The sequence below is a fragment of the Saccopteryx leptura genome, chromosome 2 (assembly GCF_036850995.1).
Source record: "Saccopteryx leptura isolate mSacLep1 chromosome 2, mSacLep1_pri_phased_curated, whole genome shotgun sequence".
NCBI classification, from domain to species: domain Eukaryota; kingdom Metazoa; phylum Chordata; class Mammalia; order Chiroptera; family Emballonuridae; genus Saccopteryx; species Saccopteryx leptura.
In genome coordinates this window covers 268019218-268041558 of record NC_089504.1, presented here as the reverse complement: position 1 = coordinate 268041558, position 22341 = coordinate 268019218, and the positions used below count along the sequence as shown (strand labels likewise).

At 34.5% G+C, this 22341-nt stretch overlaps 1 protein-coding gene across 2 annotated transcripts in view; it reads right to left on the bottom strand.

Annotated features, from left to right (window-relative positions):
* Window positions 1-22341, bottom strand: part of ODR4 (odr-4 GPCR localization factor homolog) — a 34961-nt gene that overhangs the window by 5777 nt on the left and 6843 nt on the right. For both annotated transcript variants that reach the window (XM_066361745.1, XM_066361747.1), the window contains exons 3-12: window positions 22044-22178; window positions 18855-18950; window positions 16485-16591; window positions 15499-15535; window positions 14605-14745; window positions 13787-13882; window positions 12986-13051; window positions 9937-10065; window positions 9225-9313; window positions 6055-6242 (exon numbers count right to left, since the gene is read on the bottom strand). In XM_066361745.1, coding sequence (XP_066217842.1) covers window positions 6055-6242; window positions 9225-9313; window positions 9937-10065; window positions 12986-13051; window positions 13787-13882; window positions 14605-14745; window positions 15499-15535; window positions 16485-16591; window positions 18855-18950; window positions 22044-22178 — 1084 coding nt within the window. The remainder of the gene's footprint in view (window positions 1-6054; window positions 6243-9224; window positions 9314-9936; window positions 10066-12985; window positions 13052-13786; window positions 13883-14604; window positions 14746-15498; window positions 15536-16484; window positions 16592-18854; window positions 18951-22043; window positions 22179-22341) is intronic.

Sequence of the window (22341 nt, the reverse complement as noted above, 5' to 3'; positions counted from 1 at the left end):
TTTGGACAAATTGTTTGTTCTTCATCCCTTAAGTCATTTAAAAGTATGTTATTTTAAGATCTGTATTTGGCAAAATATGTATTTATACATAGCAACTACTTGGCAACTATATTATAGAACAGAAATTATTAAATAATAAGCAAATAAGAACATGGAAAACTTAGAAATTAAAGGCACATACTTATAAAAAATTTAATGCTAATTGTTTAGTAATTTACTTTAATTTTTAAATATTTAACTATTTTTATGGTTTATTTTATATTAAAAAACTAATTTCAAACATTTAGGAAAATCTATGCATGGTACAATAAATTACTTTAACACTTTAATATTAACGTTTTTCATTATAATTAAGGAGTAATCACTTTAAAGCCTTATAATAACACTAGTTAATATCATGCTGCATTTACGTAAGTTTTTCTATTTAGAATGCATTTTCCCTAACATTTTACTAAAGTCTTGTATCAACCACAAGAATCTGGGGTTAAGAGGGGACTTGTTTAAGGTTATATGGCTGTAAATTACAGACCAGGACTCAGCTAAAATAATCTCTTGGTAAAATTGGGCATCTAATATTTTTTAGTAAATTAATAAATGAACGAATGAGTGAATAAGTGAATCTAATTATAAACCAACAGGATGTTTATGTAAAAGCATTTAATTTTTCTATTAAAATGTTTTTTTCACCCTATCCCATAATTTGGGAATGTGACATTTCATTATTAAGAATATACTGATCACTAAATAATTCCTTCTAACTTAACAAATATTTGATGAAGCAAAACTAATATAATTGTAGACCAGTCCTGTTCTTGTGGCCACAGCAGAACTGATGCCAGTGTTCATTTCCCAGAGAAGCCTGGAGTTCCTTTTACTGTACTCATCCTTCAAAATGAACTCAATGCTGCCTGATCTGAGAAGTTTTTCCTGAATCCCTTACAGGTACAGTGCCTGAGCTAAAAATTATGGTAACTCTCTGTTCATTCCACTCTCATCAAATTAACCATCCTGTTTTTGAATAACCCATTTCTCTGTATTCCCCACTATACTGTGAGCGTCTTGAGAGTCAGAACTATATCTCTGAACTCTAGAACCCTAATGCCTAATGCGTAATAGGCAATCAATAAACAGTAATCAAGCACTCACTCAGCTGAGATTAAGTTTCATAAGCAAGGCAGCCCTAAAAGAATCATACCTACCACATTAAAGCAGTACCTTCAATACATTCTATGATTCTAGAAAAATACATAATGCCCTTTAGGAACATTAAGTTTGATATAGAACATACCTTATAAACTTTCCAAACTGCTGTTTTGTTTCTTTTGTCCTTGTAATATTAAACTCTTCCTACTCAGTTATTCCATCTCTACACTAGACTGCCAGCATCAATAAAGATTAACAGGAAATAATTTTAAAATATAGTTCAAACATATAACAAGTGCTAATATTAAAAGCTTATAAAAAGAAAAACTCACAAGGACAAATGGATTAATATTTATGTCATCTAAGATTAAAAAATTATTTTAAAATACTTCATAGTTACTAAACTAATACTTAATATGTCATAAACAGTGCTAATGATAAAGCTTACCAAAGGAAAGCTGAGAAACAGGATGTTTACTATATATAAATACTAAAAATAATTCAACATAAAATAACATTCAAACTTGATAATAGGTAGAAGTATATTACCTTGACGCTAAAAATAAATATTTTAATTATTTATAAGAATATTTCAAAGAATTCATATGATCATTCAAAACCATGGTACTTTTAATATACTTGGGATTATATTCTGTATATTATAGAGCATCAATTTATACAACAGATATGTGCTTCAATTAATGTGAAATATAAAAAGAGTAATAATAAAGAATTTTAAAATGCAAAGAACTTCCTAAAATTTAAAAATACTAATGTCAAAACTTTGCTACGGTGGACTATAGGTTATTGCTAACCAAAAGTCAAAATAGGTTTTTTTCTAACTGAATTATTAACCAAATCACTGGAGACCCTAAACTTCTGATCATTAATCTTGATTAAATTCTTAGTTATTCTTAGAACCTTATTTTATGTTCTGCCTAACTAATAATGCATAAACATTCAATCTTTCAAATCAGACTACAGGCTTCTTAAGGAAAGAAATCTGGTCACTGATTTGTATCTATCACATTGCCTTGAACAGAGCAAGTGCTTAATGAATATCTTTTAAGTAGACATACTAAATGCTATAAACTAGAATTAATATTTCTGGAGCAATGTTTTAAACGTTTTACACCCCTTTAAATGTTCTGAACTATTGAGCGGGAGAGCTATGGCTATTAGTTCCTTTTAAAATCTTCGTCAGGCTCAGCACTGTGCACTGTACAAACCTTGAAACCCTATGTCTGGAGAAGCATAAGCTTATCATTTTTCAAGTATAAAATAAGTATTAAAAAAAGACATGCTATACTTTCCTAAAAATGACCTATTTAGTACATGTCGGTCTGTTGGTAATAAATATTTATGAATGTCTATCATATTTTAGGCATAAAGATCAGGGAAATAATCATTCTAGGTACTTACTTCCAAAAATCTTAGTTTCATGAAAAATTATACTGACATAATCAAGCTAAAATTAAACCAGGATAATGTAACATCATTCATTTAAGAAAAAAAAATTTAAGTGACAGAATTAAGAGGCCCAGGCTAAAATATGTATCTAAATCATGGAAAGTAATAGCCTTATAGTTTATATTGGCTAGATCTTATACAAAGGTAGTAAAAATAATTGTTAGGAAAAAAAAAGTACAGACGTACAGACTCTAGGACTAAACTGCTTAACTTTAAGCTCCACCATTTGCCAGCGATGTTATCTGGCAAAGTTACTTGACCTTTCTAAACCTCAAGTCTCTCATCTGGAAAATGGAGCTAATAATAGGGTTGTTATAGGATTAAATGATTTTGTATTTGTAAGACTCTATAAACAGTGTCTAGTAGGTTCTACATAAATAGCTAATATTGGAGTATTAGGTTCAACTCAGGGTAATATATAATATATATTTCAAGAAAGGGAAACCAGAGTGTATTTAAAGAGGTAGGTTTTTTTTCTTTCTTTCTTCTTTCCAAGTGAGAGGAGAGGAGATAGAGAGACAGTCTCCCGCATGCGCCCCAACCATGATCCACAGGACAACTTCTGCCTGGGGCCAATGCTCTGCCCATCTGGAGCCATGCCTGAAACCTAGCTATTTTTAGCACCTGAGGCAGAGGCTTCACGGAGCCATCCTCAACGCCCAGGGCTGATGCACTTGAAACAATCAAGCTATGGCTGTGGAAGGGGAAGAGAGAGAGAAAGAGAGAGAAAGATAGAAAGAGAGAGAGAAAGGGGAAGAAGGAGGGGTGGAGAAGCAGATGGTCACTTCTGTGTGCCCTGACTGGGAATTGAACCTGGGACATCCACACGCCAGGCTGATGCTCTACCACTGAGCCAACCGGCCAGGGCTAATGAAGCAGTTTTAATTTAATCTTTCTTAAGTCGAGGACCCTTTGAAAGCTATAGATCTTTTCCCCAGAAAAATATTATACAATTACTTTCAAGTGATTTGTGGATCTCCCAAAAGCCATCTATGACCTGACAGGTTTTGGACACCGCAAGTTACAAATTCCTAATCTAGAGGAAGGCAAGCAAGTGGTAAGAAAAAATGAGTCCTGAAAACTGTAATAAAGAGAATAGTTAAAAGTATGTGGGAATTTCTGGCTCTAAAATATTTAAGATGTGACAGTTGCTCTCAAGTTTAAAGCATGTTTCCCAAAAGAAGTACTCATGCTTTACTGCTCCAGATCACTAAACAAGGTGTAGGTTACAGGAAAGAAGATGGGTCCTCAGAATAAGGAAGAATGGAGTCTAAATACCCATAGGAACACAGATTTCAGTATAGTAAGACAGAGGATGAACTACATCAACTCTAACAGTCCCATATAAAATGCATTCAGATTATAAAGAAGAGAAGAGAATTAATGGTGGGTAATAGAGAAACAGTGCACAAAACAAACAAAAATTCACAAAACTGCAGAGATACTGTAGTCGCTAATATGGGAAAAGAAACATTTTGAAAAGTAGCGAACATTTTTATCAATTTACTTTCAAAATCTCTATTAATTAGAGAATATGCTATAGCTCTAATTTAAAAAATAATAGTTTTCAAAAAATTGAAACACAGCTGCTGCTTTAACATCAGGTACTGAGCAATTTGGAGTGTCCCTCCCTACCCCCCTTAAAGCTTACTATTCCACATCACAAGTACTGCGAACCTAGAGTTGTTAACAAACCTGGTGGTCTCCAATTAACCTGAGACTTGACTGAGAGGTTCACCAGATACTTGCCTGACTCACCATACTAACAAGAGAACTTTGAATCAAACACTCTACTACTGTGAGGGGTAGGAAACAGTTAAGCAACAGAGGAATAACTAAGAAATTAGAATTAGAAAAAGGACTTAGATACTGCTATATTCAAATTTCATAAACATCCATACTCAAAAGTAACCTAAAGGCCTGACCAGGCGGTGGCGTAGTGGATAGAGCATTGGACTGGGATGCAGAGGACCCAGGTTCGAGACCCCGAGGTCGCCAGATTGAGCGCGGGCTCATCTGGTTTGAGCAAAAAGCCCACCAGCTTGAACCCAAGATTGCTGGCTCCAGCAAGGGGTTACTCGGTCTGCTGAAGGCCCGTGGTCAAGGCACATATGAGGAAAGCAATCAATGAACAACTAAGGTGTTGCAACGCGCAATGAAAAACTAATGATTGATGCTTCTCATCTCTCGCCGTTCCTGTCTGTCCCTGTCTATCCCTCTCTCTCTCTGAAAAAACAAAAACAAACAAACAAAAAAGTAACCTAAAGACTTTCTACTATGATACCAGAAATTTCATAATTGATAAATGGCTATGTAATCAATAATCACTGATATTTATAAATAATTATTTCTATCACACATTTTCAAATGTTTCAGGAAGTCTGTCATATATGTACACATTTATTTATAAACATGTTTTCACAGCCCACTCTCACTGGAAACAAAAACAAAAATGAAGCAAAGCAAAGCAAAACAAAAAAGTAGCCTTCCAAAATGTAATGTCAAATGTGAAAGTAATGGTTGGGAAGAAAATGCGTCACACAATTAACATAATATAGCAAATCTATGCTCTACTAAAAATAATGATCTGATTTTTAGAACTGCCTATTGCAGCTTAGCACTTCAATTATATGGGGGGGGGGGGGGGTAGGAAAGTAAAGCCAAATAGTATAGAGAAGACATTTAATAAAGTATTTTTTAAAACTTTTGTAACATGATGTTTAACCAAGTAATTAATCAAAATAATAGGTTTTGAGAAAACTTTTCTTATAATAAAGGAAATAACTTAAAACCTTAGATTTCCACCTACTTAAGGCTACACTTGTTTTATGAAGATCTATTTACTAGGCTTAGAAAAACCTTTAGTATGTTAAATTTTGGTACAATTTTCCAGGAAAACACTGGCTACATGTTATATATGTGAAAACCAGACACATTTTTAAATGCCTCAGAAGTATCAAACAACTAGCTTTTAGGAAATCTAAAGGCCCTGGCTGGTTGGCTCAGCAGTCGAGTGTTGGGCCGGCACGTGGAAGTCTCGGGTTCAATTCCCGGTCAGGTTACACAGAAGTGACCATCTGCTTCTCCACCCCACCCCTTTCCCCTTCTCTCTCTCTCTCTCTCTCTCTCTCTCTCTTCCCCTCATGCTGCCATGGTTTGAATGGTTTGAGCAAGTTGGCCCCAGACACTGAGAATAGCTCCAGGGCCTCATCTCAGGCATTGAAATAGCTCAGTTTCCAAGCAATCGAGCAGGGACCCCAGATGGGCAGAGCATCACCCTGTAGGGCGCATGTGGGAGCCTGTCTTTCTGCCTCCCGGCCTCTCCACCTCTCACTTAATAAAAAAAAAAAGGAAATCTAAAGACATTAGACATTTAAACTAGATGTTTCATGGGTTACCTTAGCAGTAGTCTAATCAGGTTCTTAGATAACATATAATTACCTGTGTTTATTTCCTCTGCAATTTCCAAATCTTCTATTTGAATTCTATGATCTAACATCTCTATAAAATGGTCTCTGATTTCTTCAGGTGACTCATCACCAAATTTATAATCACATAACATTACTGAGGATCCCGGAACAGGGACAAACACCCGGTGAGGAAGGATGTGAAACTCTTTTTTGGAATCTAAAAGAAGAAACATTATCAATATTTAGATAGTTTTGTCACGGATATCAGTGATATATATTTTATAAGTATATAAAAAGTATCATACACCAACAGAAATAAAACCTAAAAGTTATTTTCATTTTCTAATTAACCTGGTACAAAACTGCTCATACTAAAGCCTGCTGTACCTTAATATCCCTGGCTTCTCTGCAAGGGAACTAGATGATACTCTTATGAAACATAAACTTATCACTGCCTTCAATCTGAGGATGTTATTGATTATATATTCTTGTATTATCTACCCTCCTGTGTAAGAATACCCAAGAGAGAATTCTGTCTCTGATCCCAAGAATTGTTATTTTTGTTGTTCCTTTTTTTAACTTTATAAGTACTAAATTTTATAAATAAGTTTCCCTTTTCATGCAAGTTTGGAGCCAAATTAGTGTCCATTTATACCAATTGTATAGAATACAACAGCATGCATTTTTGTAAATGTATGTACAAAATAATCTCACCACTGACTACATCTTATAAGATGCTAGTAGCACCTTATATCAAGCATATGTAATGACATCAAGATAGATATTCTATATATTAACCTCACTACCAATTTCATCTTGCTTTGTTTTTATTTTTCCTTTTCCTCATTTCCCAATTTCTAACATCCTCTCTGGCCCACATAAACACAATTATTGTTTGGTTCAACACCATGATTATAATGAACTAACAACAAAGATTAAGATCTTGTGCATAGAATGACTTCTTTCAGTGATGGATATAATTTATTTATTTATTTTTTGTTGGCCTTTTGTGACTGGCTTATTTCACTTAGCATGTTTTTTTTAATTAATTAATTTTAATGCGGTGACATTGATAAATCAGGGTACATATGTTCAGAGAAAACATCTCCACATTATTTTGACATTTGATTATGTTGCATACCCCTCACCCAAAATCAAATTGTCTTCTGTCACCTTCTATCTGGTTTAATTTGAGCCCCTCCTCTCCCCCAACCCCCTCCCTCTCCTTCCTCCTCCAGTGATGGATATAATTTAAAAAGCTACCAATGTATAAATCACATAGAAAAGTAGGGCTCAAACTTTAACAGTAACCTATTTACTAACCAAGAAACTACTGGTAACTTTATATAATTACAAACAGAAAACAAAGGATGCCTGTCAGGAGAAATGCAATGACTTAAATTATGTGTTCCTGTCATACTCTGTTTATAACCATTCTGCTTTTATATGAGAATTGGAAGAACAATTTTACTCTTTGACCAGACTGCCGCCTAGCTGTAAGATTATATTACTGCAATTTGTATTGTAGCATATAAATTGTCCACACACTGACATTAGGAATATATTTATATTATTTGGGGCCACAGTTTCTTGGAACAGATTAAGTTCTATACTTTCAACGATGGCTATAATGTGTATCTGTAATTAGTATGTAAAACTTAAAAAAAGATTTCAACTGCATTAATTCTAGCTTTGCCTACAAAAGAGATAAATATGCTTGCTATAAATCAAATGTTAAAGAATTGGTTGCAATGAACTTAAAGTACTCATTAAAAAATAAAAAGCTTTATAATTTTCAAATTAAAAAGTTAAATTAGCTTTTTATTATCTAAAAAAAAGACCAAGTTTTCTAGTTGGTCTGAGGTTAAAAATAGGAGGAAGGATCTTTTAAAAAAAGACACATCTTTAAAAATATTCTAAAAAATAGTCCTTTAGGAATATTCCCATGCTAGAATATCTAGTTCAATATTCTTTGAATAAGTTTAAAACAGAAAAAAATTTAGGCCAATATGATAAGAATTGGGTTTCTGCTGATTAATAGATTCCTATGTCATACTGAAGATTATAGCAATTTTTTATAAAATAGATGATATCTGAGCTGACTCTTAAAAGATAAGTAGCCATTTGTCTGAAGGGATGAAAAATGCCATCCAGCAAGTAGAACCATGACCACGGCCAAGAGGACTGGGAATGTTCTGAGAGAACAAGCAATATAAATGGACATGGATGTAGGAATAGAAGAAAGTAAGAGATTTCAAAATTGACCTCAGTTTTCACAAGGAGTAGGTCATTTACTGACAGTAAGTTGGACAGGACTGAAAGGAGGCGGACAGAATAATGAAGATCTGAAATACTTTTAAGGGGAAGACCCCAATAAGTAAAAAGAGTTCTTATGATTTTCTTTCTGTTGTTGAGATATTAAGTTCCTTCATCTGGATAGCCATAATCCAAAGACTACATTTACTTTAAAATAAGGAATGTAGGCCCTGGCCAGGTAGCTCAGTTATTTAGAAAGTCAACCCAAATATGCCAAGGTTGCAGGTGATGTTTCTCTCTCTCTCTCTAAATTAAAATCTGAATGGTAGGAAGGTGAAGACGAATGTATTGTTTTAAAAGGCATACTCAATGTTAAAATTGTCTTTCTGAATAATTATTTTTAACACAAATTACTAAATGGTAAACTGTGTTTCACAAAATATGTAATATAAATAGTTATAATAGGTTATGACACCATGACCCAGACTTTTTTAATCTAAAAAGTCTGTTAGAGTACACAAAAAATTTGGTGAGAATAAGATATTAATTCACATATACCAAAAATTAATGCCTATTAACAATCTATTACATAACACTCAACACTAATAAATTTGATTATGAATAAATTCTTTCAAAAAAACTAAAATAAATATTTAAAGAATTAATTTTAAAATGTTAACATAGTTTTTCAGTCTGGCAGAAATTCATGCAGAAATTTTTTTAAAAATCTTCCCAGAAATGTTAAATGTTGACAGGTTTGCTGTTGTAAGGTGTTCACAAGCGTTTTTTGGTATAACTGAAAACTTTCATTTAATAGAAAAATGTAAAAGAGAACACATTGTTATTAAAGACAGATATAGGTAGTTATATAGGCGATATATCTATTATATCTTGATGTCCTCTTGAACACAGGCAATAAAAGTACTTAATTTTATACTCATAACTTTTTTTTCTGGAATGTCATTCAAGAGCAGATCCTCAAATAGTATTTCACAACGATCAGCCACTGTATTCAATATATCTCTCTTCACTGCCTAAAAAAGCAAGACAGAACAAATCACAGTAAGAAATAAAACCTGTTACTTTAGATCTGTATTATTTCATTACCAAAAAAACCTCCCTTATGTGTTTTCCCTATATAATCATATCCACTAACAGAAATGATACATCATTTCTTTTTAAATGTCTACTTACTTAACATGCTTATTAACAAATGAATAGTTTAAAGCAAACTTACCTACCTAATCTAAATAATAAAACCAAATAGCAAATGAAACTTTGCAGCTAAACAAGAACACTAGAGCTCTGAACTAGAAAATGTATAATACGACAAGTGCCAGTAGTCCTTTTTAAAGTTTCTGAATCATATAGATTACAGAACACCACCTAATAATTCTTTCAATGAATACTTTTCCTGTTATTTGAAAAGTCCAATTCCCTTAGAAGAAATAATTTCCAATGTACTATGGAGCACTTAATCAACATGTATAATCTTGAGGCCAACGACTTGGTACAGTTGTACTGCCCAACCAATTGGGCCTCTATTAGTTAAAATTAATAATTATGAAATCAGAGATAGAATAAAATAACACTTTGGGATTTTTGAGCAGTTACATAACACACTGTGTTCTTCATGTGCCAGCTGCCCCTTCTGTACCTGCACAGCGTCTTTGACCTTGGGTTTACTGCTGTGAAGATATGCTCTGCATTTCACAGTGCCCTTCAGGTTCACGGAGCCGCTGCAGATCTGGACGGTGGCTGTGGACCTGTGGTCTGAATTCAGGAGCTGAAAGACAAAAATCACTGTAAGTTCTCATAGCCAACATTATATTATTATTAACTATATTAACTACATTCATAACTATATGAAATATTTAAACATTACAGAGGCCATTTCATAAAGAAGAAATTTTTGACTGAACCAAGTGGTTGAAAATATTCTCCATAAATTATTAAAACGCCTTCATATTTCTTCTTATAAGTTATGTATTATTTTCTGTGTATTTTGAATATAGTCTGAAACTAAACACAACTATATCTAAATTTTTTCTTACTGACATAACCATCCAAAGTACCAATATTCAATCATTATATTCACTAAAAATACATAGTATTTGCAGATTACCCAGATAAGTATTATTAGGAAGAAAAGATGTATAAAGAAGAGATGATCTAGCCGTGGCCGGTTGGCTCAGTGGTAAAGCAACAGCCTGGCATGTGGATGTCCCAAGTTTGATTCCTGGTCACAGGAGAAGCACCCATCTGCTTCTCCACCACACCCCCTCTCATTTCTCTCTTTCCTTCCATCCTGCAGCCTTGGCTCGATTGGAGAGAGTTGGCCCTAGGCGCTGAGAATGGCTCCAACGGCCTCCGACTGAGGTGCTAAAAAAAAAATGGCTCCGGTTGCAACAAAGCAGCAGAGCAATGCCCCAGAAGGGCAGAGCATCACCCCCTGGTGGGCTTACCAGATGTAAATTAATGAATGAATGAATTAATTAATTAATTTTAAAAATTAAAAAAAAAACGAGATTATTTAACAGTAGTTATATGGCATGCTATGTAAGATTTGCAAAAAAATAACTGGAATGCAAAGCAGAATGTGAACAGTATGGTAAAATTATAAGGTACTTATTTATTTATATGCTTCCCACGCAAAGCTTTCTGACTGAAGTAATGCAACCTGCTCCACAGCAGAAAAGAGTCAGTCTACTAGGCCTGTCAGGAATTGTATCAGCGCTCAGAGCAGTTATTTTCATCTCACCAGTCCCCTCTTTTTTAATCTAACGAGTGTTAGTGCATGCTTGGTTCTGAGATGTGTCACACAGAGTTTTAACCTTATCAGTTCAGTGAGTGCCAAAACAAGGAGAGCTTTGAAACAATGACTGTACTACGAGGCCTATAACATCACAATGGAAATAAAAATGATTTTTAAAAAAATCCCCAAAATGAACCAAACAAATATGTTCTAAATATGCCTGGAATAAATCATTCAAAAATAGGTCAATCCTGAAGAACAAAAGCAAATCATGCAACTTGTGAACAGTGCTAATCGCATGTGTGCAATAGAGAACAATCAGGAAGTGGTGGGACTGACTACAACCAAATTAAAAGAGCAGCTTAGCACTGCAAAGATACATCAACACAACTTGACGGAGGCTGAGGGGAGGAAGGCAGCACCAAGCACTTAGAGACTATGTATTATATATCGATCACGTTCAAGTTTCCAGCTGGCTGAACAGTGGGATGATTGACAAAAATATACTACACTATATATAAAAGATCACAAAAATTAACTCATGATTATTTATGATATTATCTTCCACTTTTCTCTCTGTATTTCCATTTACAAATCTCCCAGCTGCAAATTTATATCACTAAACTAAGGTCACATAAGCATAACTAGTAAAAAGCATGTAGGTAAAGAAATAGCATTAAACAAAGGATATTTCTAAAAAATAAAATAAAATAAAAAGAAAAAAGATTAAAAATACTTTTAAATTACTGAGATGAGTAATTAAGAACGTATGTTGAGGGGCACAAATCCAACGACAATTTAGTGCTCCTCTATTGTTGCTAAACACAATGAAAAGAAGAAATTAAACCATCCTCATAAATCTATTTTGTTAAGAGAATACAGAAATACTAATAATATTTGTTTCAATATTTCCAGTATAATATTGAAATTAAAACTTTTCTAAAAATGTGTGTGTACATTTTACCATTTTCTAGGAAAATTTCAGGCAGGAATAAAATCAAAAGCATGCATACTTAAGGAATAATTAGTGTCTTTAACTTCTTATTCTTCAAGACACCCAATTTACAATTTCTGAAAAGATGTGTAACTTACAACAACCATACAAAAATATAAAAACTGCTAATACAGTGTGATTTTTATGAAATCAGAGGAGTGTGCAGCTAATTCAACTTAAGTGTATGACAACTCTTACTACATCTGTACACACATCTTTTACTTTTAAGTTAGGAATTATAACTGTGCTTGTAAAATATACAACCCAAAAATATTACACACATACATATGTGTGTATGTGTGAATGTACATATGTATAAATACCTACATTTAAATGTTATCAGCTTTATGTTAAAATTTTAATGGTCTTGAGCCAAGAGGGCCAAATCAGTTTTATCATAATAATTTTTCTTGGGAGAAACTTTCCTAGAACTGGATGTTTTTTACATTCTTGTCTATCTCTAAAATTCTTAGACTCTATGGCCCTGGCCCGTTGGCTCAGTGGTGGAGCGTCGGCCTTGCATGCAGGAGTCCCAGGTTCGATTCCCGGCCAGGGCACACAAGAGAAGTGCCCATCTGCTTCTCCACCCCTCCCCCTCTCCTTCCTCTCTGTCTCTCTCTTCTCTCCCGCAGCCAAGGCTCCACTGGAGCAAAGTTGGCCGGGGCACTGAGGATGGCTCTGTGGCCTCTGCCTCAGGCGCTAGGATGGCTCTGGTTGTGATAGAGCAATGCCCCAGATGGGCAGAGCATCGCCCCCTGGTGGGCATGCCGGGTGGATCCCGGCTGGGCGCATGTGGGAGTCTGACTGTCTCCCCGTTTCCAACTTCAGAAAAATACAAAAAAAATAAATAAAGAAAGAAAGAAAATAAAATTCTTAGACTATCAGCATAAAAAACTTTCATTAAGGTTATTCTTAAAAATAACATATTTTAGATAAGTGGGATTTTAAAATACTTACCAACGGTGTTAGCATTCTAACATCAAAAGAATGACTAATTGCTTGAGCATTTCCTCTAGATTTTTTCTGAAAAAAAAATTTTAAAGTAGATTATTGAGATTGGAATGGAATGTAAAAGACAATTTAAAAACTATCTGACACATACTAAGTAACCTCGAGGAAAAAGTCTTAATATTTGTTTTATTTAAGCTTTTTCTAAAAACATGTAATTTATGTATTCTATAGCAATCTGTGTACACTGTTAAAAGCCGTGATTGCCTCTTTTATTCCCTAAAGCAAGGATTGGAAAACCATGGTACGCGGGTCAAATCCAAACTACCACCAGCCTTTATAAATAAAGTTTTACTGGAACACAGCCTGCCACGACCATCCATTTACATGTTATTGGTGGCTGCTTTCATGCTACAACATAAGAGCAGAGTAACTGTAACAGTCACCAAACGGCCCTCAAAGTCTAAAATATTTACCTTTCGGTTTTTTACATCAAGTTTCCCTACCCTTGCCCTGAAAGAAGAGATCACCAAAGTGTCTCTTTGGATCAAAGCTATTTTAGAAGCCCTTATAAGGGGCTTAAAATGGTGAGACTTAGTCTTCAAATTGCTCTCAGGGCAGGATTCCAATTATTTCTGAAATAACCTCCCATGATTTTCTGAAGAAAAACATCTGATCTTTACTTTAAAAGACCTTAAAAAGAAGAAGTAGATGAAAACTGTTTTCATGCAGGAAAAGACCAAAGAACTAAAAGTCGTCTTTTATTTTTCCTTAACACAATTTCATAAGGAAGATTATTTTCTAACTCACCTGTCCTTCTAGTAGGTCACAATCTTCAGCTTTAACTTGTCCATTAATCAAATAAACACCATTTTCTATTTGCTTGGCCCAGCGTGTAAGTCCATTCTTAGAAGAAACACAACAGGGATATCTTTCAGACATGATATCATCTTAAATAAACTCCCTAGAGTTGACTCTTTCCACCTCATTCTCTGAAGCAGTAAAAAACTCTAAGTATCAGTCTCATGAACAACAAAAAAAGTATATTCCCAAATTTTGGCACTTTACTCATACTTAATAATAGTTTTTCTAGTCTTTATCCCAAACTACCATTCATAAGAGGAGGCTTAATAACAACAGGACCACAGTCAAATAAATTCAGTAATTCCCATTATCTTTTAAAAATGTAAGAAAAGAGAAAGAGCCTCAAATATATAAAACAGGATTAAAGGGGAAAAAACAAGCAACCTCCATTTGCCTCCTTCAATAGAAATGAGATATAAACAAAAGATACAGAAATTTTTAAAAATGACTGAAAAAGGGAAAACAAAACTAAAGACCAAGAGAAAGCAAAAAGACCCAACAGTGTATCTTCTTACATAACTATACTTTACAATGTACATAATTATGTTAATTAACAAATATTTATGGAGCACCCATTATACTAAATATATTAGTATTATGACATTGTCCTACCACTAAATTTGTAATTGGTGGTAATTAGTTACCCCTAACAACATCATATTAGAATGTAATTTTTGAGGATAATAAAACAAATGGCAACAAACAAAATAAAAGCAGATTGCCTATTTAGCAATCACTACAGAAAATTCATTTTCCCCTGATACCTTTGTATTTTTCTCCAGAGGATAGCTGACAGAAGTCGCAGACAGTGGGATGTGAATATTAACATGAACTGTACACTCGAGAGAAGGCCATGAAGTTGATAGTCCACTTTGATACTTCCAATCCGCTGGTTTTGCTGAACTCTTCAGCAGTGGGAAAGGGGGGGAAACATATAACATGCGATTTAGGTCATCATATGTACAACCTAATAACTCATATGACATGATAGCAAACATATTTGGCCAAATTCTTTCATCAAAGAGCAACAGGTTACAACTAAATAAAAATAAAGCATGCATTTAAGTTTAGTAACCTTCAGAACACTGAACTGGGCAGCCCCTCCCCCAGCAGTTGGCTGGGAAAGGATCGACAGTCCATGTTTAGAATTCTGACAATCCTCTAGTTCTCATCTGAAGCTTCTGACGTGAATCACATCACCACTGAGTGACTACTAGGTGCCAGACTTTCCCCTTTCTGTCCATTCCTTGCCAACAGAATTCTGCAAAGTTACTTTTTCACACTGCTTTTAAACACCTTCGTAAAATGTTACTATGAATTCTGCTGAGTATAAGTAGCATGATTAGTGGGCAAGATAGCTATAAGAGTCCCACATGCTTTTACAATCAGCCTCTCAAATATAATATTCTACACACATAAACAAATACACTAAACACATAAATAAGGCAAGTGGAGCTTAATAAAAATTTTAACAATTAAAAAAAAATTTTTCCTTGTCTGTAATGAAATTAACCCTTCAAAATAAAAAACTATATGTGGTTTTGGACATCAATAGGAGGAGATAGCATTGAAAATTATTAAAACTAAATAAAGAACTGAGTTTTATTTTTAAAACTGTTTGCAACACAGAAAACTCTTTAAAGAGCCATTTTCCTTACCTTTGGATCGTGGATATCATAAGTTCGACAAAGTATTCTTTACTAATTAAGGATAGAAATGACCCAAAAAAGAAGTGATTCTTGAAAATCAAAAGACTAAAAATAAAGTGTAAGCATCAAAAATTTTTAAAAAATCATACTTTACACATTTAAAGATATATGTGTGTGCACATACACACACAAATTGCTCTATGTTGTGGTGCTTTAAGCTATTAATGCTTATAAATTCTGCTAATCACAATAAGTAAAATAAGAGCAAATTTTCCCCCAAATTCCCGGTATAACAAGTAGGAGTGCTGCTTTGGATGGAGTTAAGCCTAAGAATCTACTGGGTCAAGGGGCCTGTACATGAAAATTTCTAGTTAAATAGCCAAAGAAGTTAAAAGGCCAGCTTCTGAACTGAGTCTTTGCAAATCCTAATTCACTGGGCCCTTGCATCGTTTCACTCCCTTGCAAGGCTGTCTCTTACTTGGGAGGCATTCTCGCCCCGGCAAGATGCAGAGGAAAGATGTTAAGGAGGCCCTATGATTGGCATTTAGTGTCACCTGATCTTGGCTAAAGACATAAAAATAACTTGTATGTCCTAACTGTTCAGCTTAGTGCACCTGCACTTTGAATTAAACATTTTACCAATAGCAACTGGAGATGAAAATTTAATATAATAAAAACATGACTCTGCCTAAACTGTTAGTTGGGGCATCTACCTCTGCAGGGGACCTACTGTGTCGGAGCAGATGGTTGGTAAACAGCTCCCAATCTCCAGTCCCTTGCCATGTCTCCCAAACTCTCTGCAACCCCCAGACATGATTAACATTATTGCTATTATTACGATTGCCAGTATTACTTATGTGTTTCTTACAGAGAAACTTACAAACTATGCCTATTTTTAGAATAATGATTTAAATAAATGTTGGGGGGGAAAACTTGCAGAAACAGTATTTTGATATCATATACTTTCAAGACATAAACACCTAAATAAAAGATACTTTTTTGTAGAAGAGCAAATATGAAGTGTTACTCGATCTGAGACTTCCTCCTCTGTGAAATTCCACAGTCTCTTTTTATTCATAGCTTTTTCCACAGCAAATACTAGCTGAAACAGAAGAAAACACACATCAACTGAATGCAAAATGAGAAAAGAAAAGTGAGTATGGAAAAAAACAATTATGTTTTCAAACCCCCATCGAGGTTTAAAATTCTATGATTCTACCTACTTTTTTGTAAAGAAGAAAGAAACTGATTATTAACCATTTGGGTTTCATTTACTTGACAATTGGTTTTTAAATAGAAAAATATAACCCATCATCAGTAAGAATCAACTGGACATAAGAAATTCATTTTGGGCAACATAAGAAATTCATTTTGGGCAACTAACATTTAAGTGAAATATAGACTAAAGACTGTGCCTTAATTAAACTATAAAAATAGAGCATGTCATTCACTTGTCATTTCTTATTTAAATATCACAAAATATTAAGGGCAATACATAAGGATACATAAAATATAGTAGTAATGTAAAAGTGAAAAATATCAGAAGTAGCCACACATATTTATGTCAGAAATAAGAATTATAAAAGTGCATCCTTGATATGGAAAGAGGAGTCATAAATTTGGCTCTAAGCTTTCTCACAATAATGTGCACAGAGAAACCTAATCTGTTACCTAATTCACATGGTCCACGAAGCTGAAAACAACTGATGAAAAGAGGCACAACTTTCTTCATAATGATATTTAAAGAAACGTCTTCAAAGACATTATGTCTTTGAAGTTCTTAATAATGACCTTTTGTGAAACACTGGCAAGTTTTATCAAGTCCTTTCATACAGTGTCCTCAATGCTGCCAATGGAAACAAAGTTAGATTATTCAAGCTCAGTCCCTTCTAACGTGTCCTGGGCTCCTTCAGAACAGAGACGCAAAAGCAAAAGGAAAGAGGGCCTCGCTGTATCCCCCTTCCACTGAGCCCACACTCTCCCCCATTCACCCAGTCCCACCACAAAAGGGGCACGACCTATGCTATTAAATACATAGAGATTTAGATCATATTCCAAAATGCTAAGGAGACTGAGTAACTATGAAATATGTATTTATTTAAAACAAAAAAGGAGGCAGAAGGTTGAATAATTTGCCAGGGGAGGAAAATAACTCCATTTTCTTCCCTGACTCCCTTAGGTACAAATATCAAGTTTGACATTGAGACATTTGACAGCACAGGTTATAAAACTGCGAGACTCTGTACCATGGAATTCTTAGCTGCACATTTTTTAGTAGAAAAAGATTTGGGGTGATTCTGTGGGGTTTTGTGCTTCCCAGGAATATGGAGTCCCCCTCTCTCTTGGGGTGGGAAATAACTTTTTCAAGGCTCACTGGGATCTTAAATACGAAGAGATATAAAAGGTGGCTGCAGAGTTTGCATTACGTTTTCAAGGGAAACAGTTTGTAAACCTTCACATTCATCTCTATATCCAATTCACTGATGGAGGAATAAAACAAAAAACAATTCATGATACACACTCTTTCCAGGAATAAGGAGTAAGTATCTTATTATTGTTCCTTTATGTTTTACTCTCATAATACTGAGAGAATTAAGCAGGTGAAAAATCACAAGACCTATGAATTTCACATTATAACAATAACTTGGAAGTGAATGGAAGCTAGCAGAATATGCTATTGCATGACAAAAAGTTAAATCATTATAGCTTGTTTCATAATAGTAAAATGAAAGAATATTTTAAGATATGTAACTCTGATTGAAAATGTAAATATTGACATTTATTACACACAGCATACCAAGTAATTGGGTGGAAAAGCTATTTCATCATAATCTCAACATAAAGATTTATGGGCCCTGGCCAGTTGGCTCAGCGGTAGAGCGTCAGCCTGGCGTGCGGGGGACCCGGGTTCGATTCCCGGCCAGGGCACATAGGAGAGGCGCCCATTTGCTTCTCCACCCCGCCCCCCTCCTTCCTCTCTGTCTCTCTCTTCCCCTCCTGCAGCCAAGGCTCCATTGGAGCAAAGATGGCCCGGGCGCTGGGGATGGATCCTTGGCCTCTGCCCCAGGCGCTGGAGTTGCTCTGGTCGTGGCAGAGCGATGCCCCAGAGGGGCAGAGCATTACCCCCTGGTGGGCAGAGCGTCGCCCCTGGTGGGCGTGCCGGGTGGATCCCGGTCGGGCGCATGTGGGAGTCTGTCTGACTGTCTCTCCCCGTTTCCAGCTTCAGGAAAAAAAAAATTAAAAAAAAAAAAAAAAAGATTTATGGAAGAGTAATCTAAATATGCTTAGGTTATTGTATATGTGTATCATCAATTAAAATAAGATATAAATTTGACACATTAAGAACGTTTATATTTCAGACTTACCCTGCGCAGGGTGTTTTGAAAATCATTCCCTACTTCTAGAGTTGTAATAATAAATACTCCAAGAACTAAAAGTCCTCCAGGTAGCATTCTCGATACCTAAAAATAGAAACATAGTATTAACTAACAGAACATCTGGCGCTATATACAATCTTTGTGTTTGAGAAGCTAAATATTAAATCAGGAAATAACTACTTATCACCAACTTTATGCATAGCATTGAGGTAGAAGTGTTGAAACACTGGTTAAAATACTGAGAAATGGATAATGACTAGGGGTCATCATGTATACAATCTTCCTAGAGTATCCTGAACTTTTACCCTAAAATTACCTTAGAAATAAAAAAAACAATTTAATAGTAAAACCCATTAGCTACATAAACAAACCCCTTTTTCTCATGAGATCAAAGACTGAAATTTCTTGAATTTTTTCTTTTCTTTTTTTTAGAGAGAGAGACAGACAGTCAGAAAGGAAGAGAGGGGGCGAGGAGACAGATGAGAAGCATCAACTTGTAGTTGCTTCACTTTAGTTGTTTATTGATTGCTCCTCATACTCTTCTTAAATTTTTTCAACGACTTCTGCTATCAGCTAAATACTAATTTTGCCTGTTATTTCAGAATCAAAAACCTGGCTAATCTGATACTCAGGGCCTCCCTCATCTGACGGCACTTTCTCTGAAATATTCAAATACCTACCAGTCAAGAACTTCTCTGTTCTCCATATGCACACACGGGCTTCTTACTCTGCACCTTGACTCAGCCTGCTCCCTCAGGCTGAGCTGACTTGTTCTTATACTTTTGGTACCTTACTAGTTCGTCTGGGAAACCCTTAAGGGAAGAAATAATTCAGAACTACCTTTGTATCCCTTTAATATTAGCAGAATACCAGAACCTGAAATTTGAGAGGGAGTCTGACTTGAAAATCCACTGTTCCCTATTGTCTAGGCTTACCTCAATTTTTGAAATCTACTTACTAATATAATTGAGCATTTATGCCATTTCTCATTTTTCTTTACTCTAAAGTAATATTGGTTAAAAATCCTAGCAAGTCTTTCTGTGTTTACTGGATTATTTGTTTATGATAAATCTCTTGAGGTGGATTACTAGTTTAAAAAGGCATGCATATTTTTAAAGTTTTTGATACATACTACCTGTTTGTCTTCCATATTTTCCTTCACATGACTGTAGCTACTTCTTTATACCAAATAATTTCTTTCTACCATCTATACTCAGAGATAAGCGTGCTTTGGTTATCTCTTGTATAGTTAATATATGCACAAACTAATCACAAGGTTAAGTCTTCAGAAAATTAGATACCATAGTATAATATATTGGTGTAGTATCTGCTGGTGGTTCCCTCTGACTTCAAAAATTCTCTTTACTATAGTAACACAAGCTTGATGTACAAAGAATCAAGTGTTCATATTTAGCATGAGGCACCTGCATACTTTTTCAAAATCACCAACATAAAATGAACCATTTCTTTCTAGAGGCAAAGAATGTAAATCTATTTTGCTACATAAATTTTATGTTTCTGTATGTGTCTACACATATATTTATATATAAAATATATCTCTAAAAATAAAATAAAATAAAAATCTCTCTATATATATTAAATGTACATATACATACACACATACATAAACTCTTGGGAAATTTAAATTTAAACTAATACTTTTATTAGAACATGGTATTTCATATTTCTTAAGTTTTTTATAACTACATACCACCCCTCCCATTACAAACACATACAGATAAACATGTGTAAAAGATTTAAAGTTGATTGGAGAAGAAAATTCTTTTACCTTATTCTAACATTCTTTATTAGATGACCTAATCCATTCAATAACTAGTTTTAAGTAAATTTAAACATCATTTCCTTTCCCATCCCCAAATCTGTTTCCTGCTCTTATAACAGCAACACCATCTTCCTAGAAACCCAGACTAAAAACCTCAGTAATTTCTATCTCCTCTTTTGCAATATCTCTCCACTCCCCATCTACTTGGTCACTAAATCATCTTGATACTAGCTCTTTCTTTGAAATGTTTGGCTAGAACTTTTAGCTTACTACTTTAGCTTATTCATGGATTCATCTATCCAATATTTTGGAGTTTACCTTATACACCATGAAATTACTGTGCTTGGCACTAAGAATATAGGCACAAACAAAACAGACATTACCACTGTTCCTCATGAAGCTGAGTCTAGACTCATATTATCTTTTTTTGGACTATTGCTATAACTGTATTTTTTCTGTTCTGTCTCCAGTCTCTCTATTCTCCATTTATACTATACTAAGGCATTAAACTTATTTTCTGAATTACTGACAGACCAATCATATTAATTCCTTCTCAAAACGGGGAGCTCTGAAAGTCTTACCACAGAGGTATCATTTAACCAAACAAACCCCTCACTTCTTAGGGTGGCACTCCAAAACCATCCATAACTGGCCTTTTACAGCCTTATGTCTAACTCCATTCTTTTATACATACCCTGTTTCGATCATACCAAATCGCATGCTACTCTTCTAACAAATCTTTCAGGCCTTGGGGTCAGTTAGGCATACCATGCTTTGGGCACTCAATTTATTCTCTGGCTTTTACTGGCAAAGTCCTGTTCATCTTTCAAGTAGAGAGCCTTCTATGAAGCTGTCTGAATCCAGCCACTGGCAGGTTTTAATCACCCTCCTCTATATTTCTGTAACACTTTGCTATTTTTATCTCATTCCTCTTATTACTGGTTTGGGTAATGTCTTTCACTTTTGTTAAAACGTAAATTCTAAGAATATATATATATTTTAAATTTAACCATTGTTTTATTGTCTCAGTGCTTAGGTTAAGTCTTTAAAACAATGCGACTAGAAACTATATTATCAATAACTAGTATTATTTTAAAGTAAGGAAAAATTGGAAATAAGCTAAATGACCAGAGTAGGAGATAAGTTAAAAAATATGATGGATAAAAATTAACAATAGAAAAGCATGGCATATAAGATAAAAAAGTGAGACTGCCTGGGTTGAAATCCCAGTTCCACTACTTATGCTGTTATCTTGGGTTTCAAGTAAGAAAATGCAAGTTGTAAAAACTTAAGAGCGAGTACTCTGAAATCCTAGTCTAGTCTGAGGATAAAGTGCTTTCATTCTGCCTGTCAATAAACACAAACTTAACTATGTAAGGATAAAAATATGATACCTGGTTAGCATGTTCTGAGGCCCATTCTTCATCCAAATTATCCAACTTATCTTGGGGATGTTTGAGGTTCTCATTTTTTTCCTCTTTGGGTGGTGTTCTAGAGGCAAGAATCACATAATCCTTTTGTGAAGAACACTTAAAAACAAATCAGAAAAGCTTATTAGAGTGATATCAGACTAAGGAATGTCAAGTCTTACAACATGCAAAAAGAGTAGCATTTATAACAGCTTAGGTTGTTAATACCTATATTATAATGGAATCTACAGAAAAACCAATTTTCATGAAGAACCTTACAATA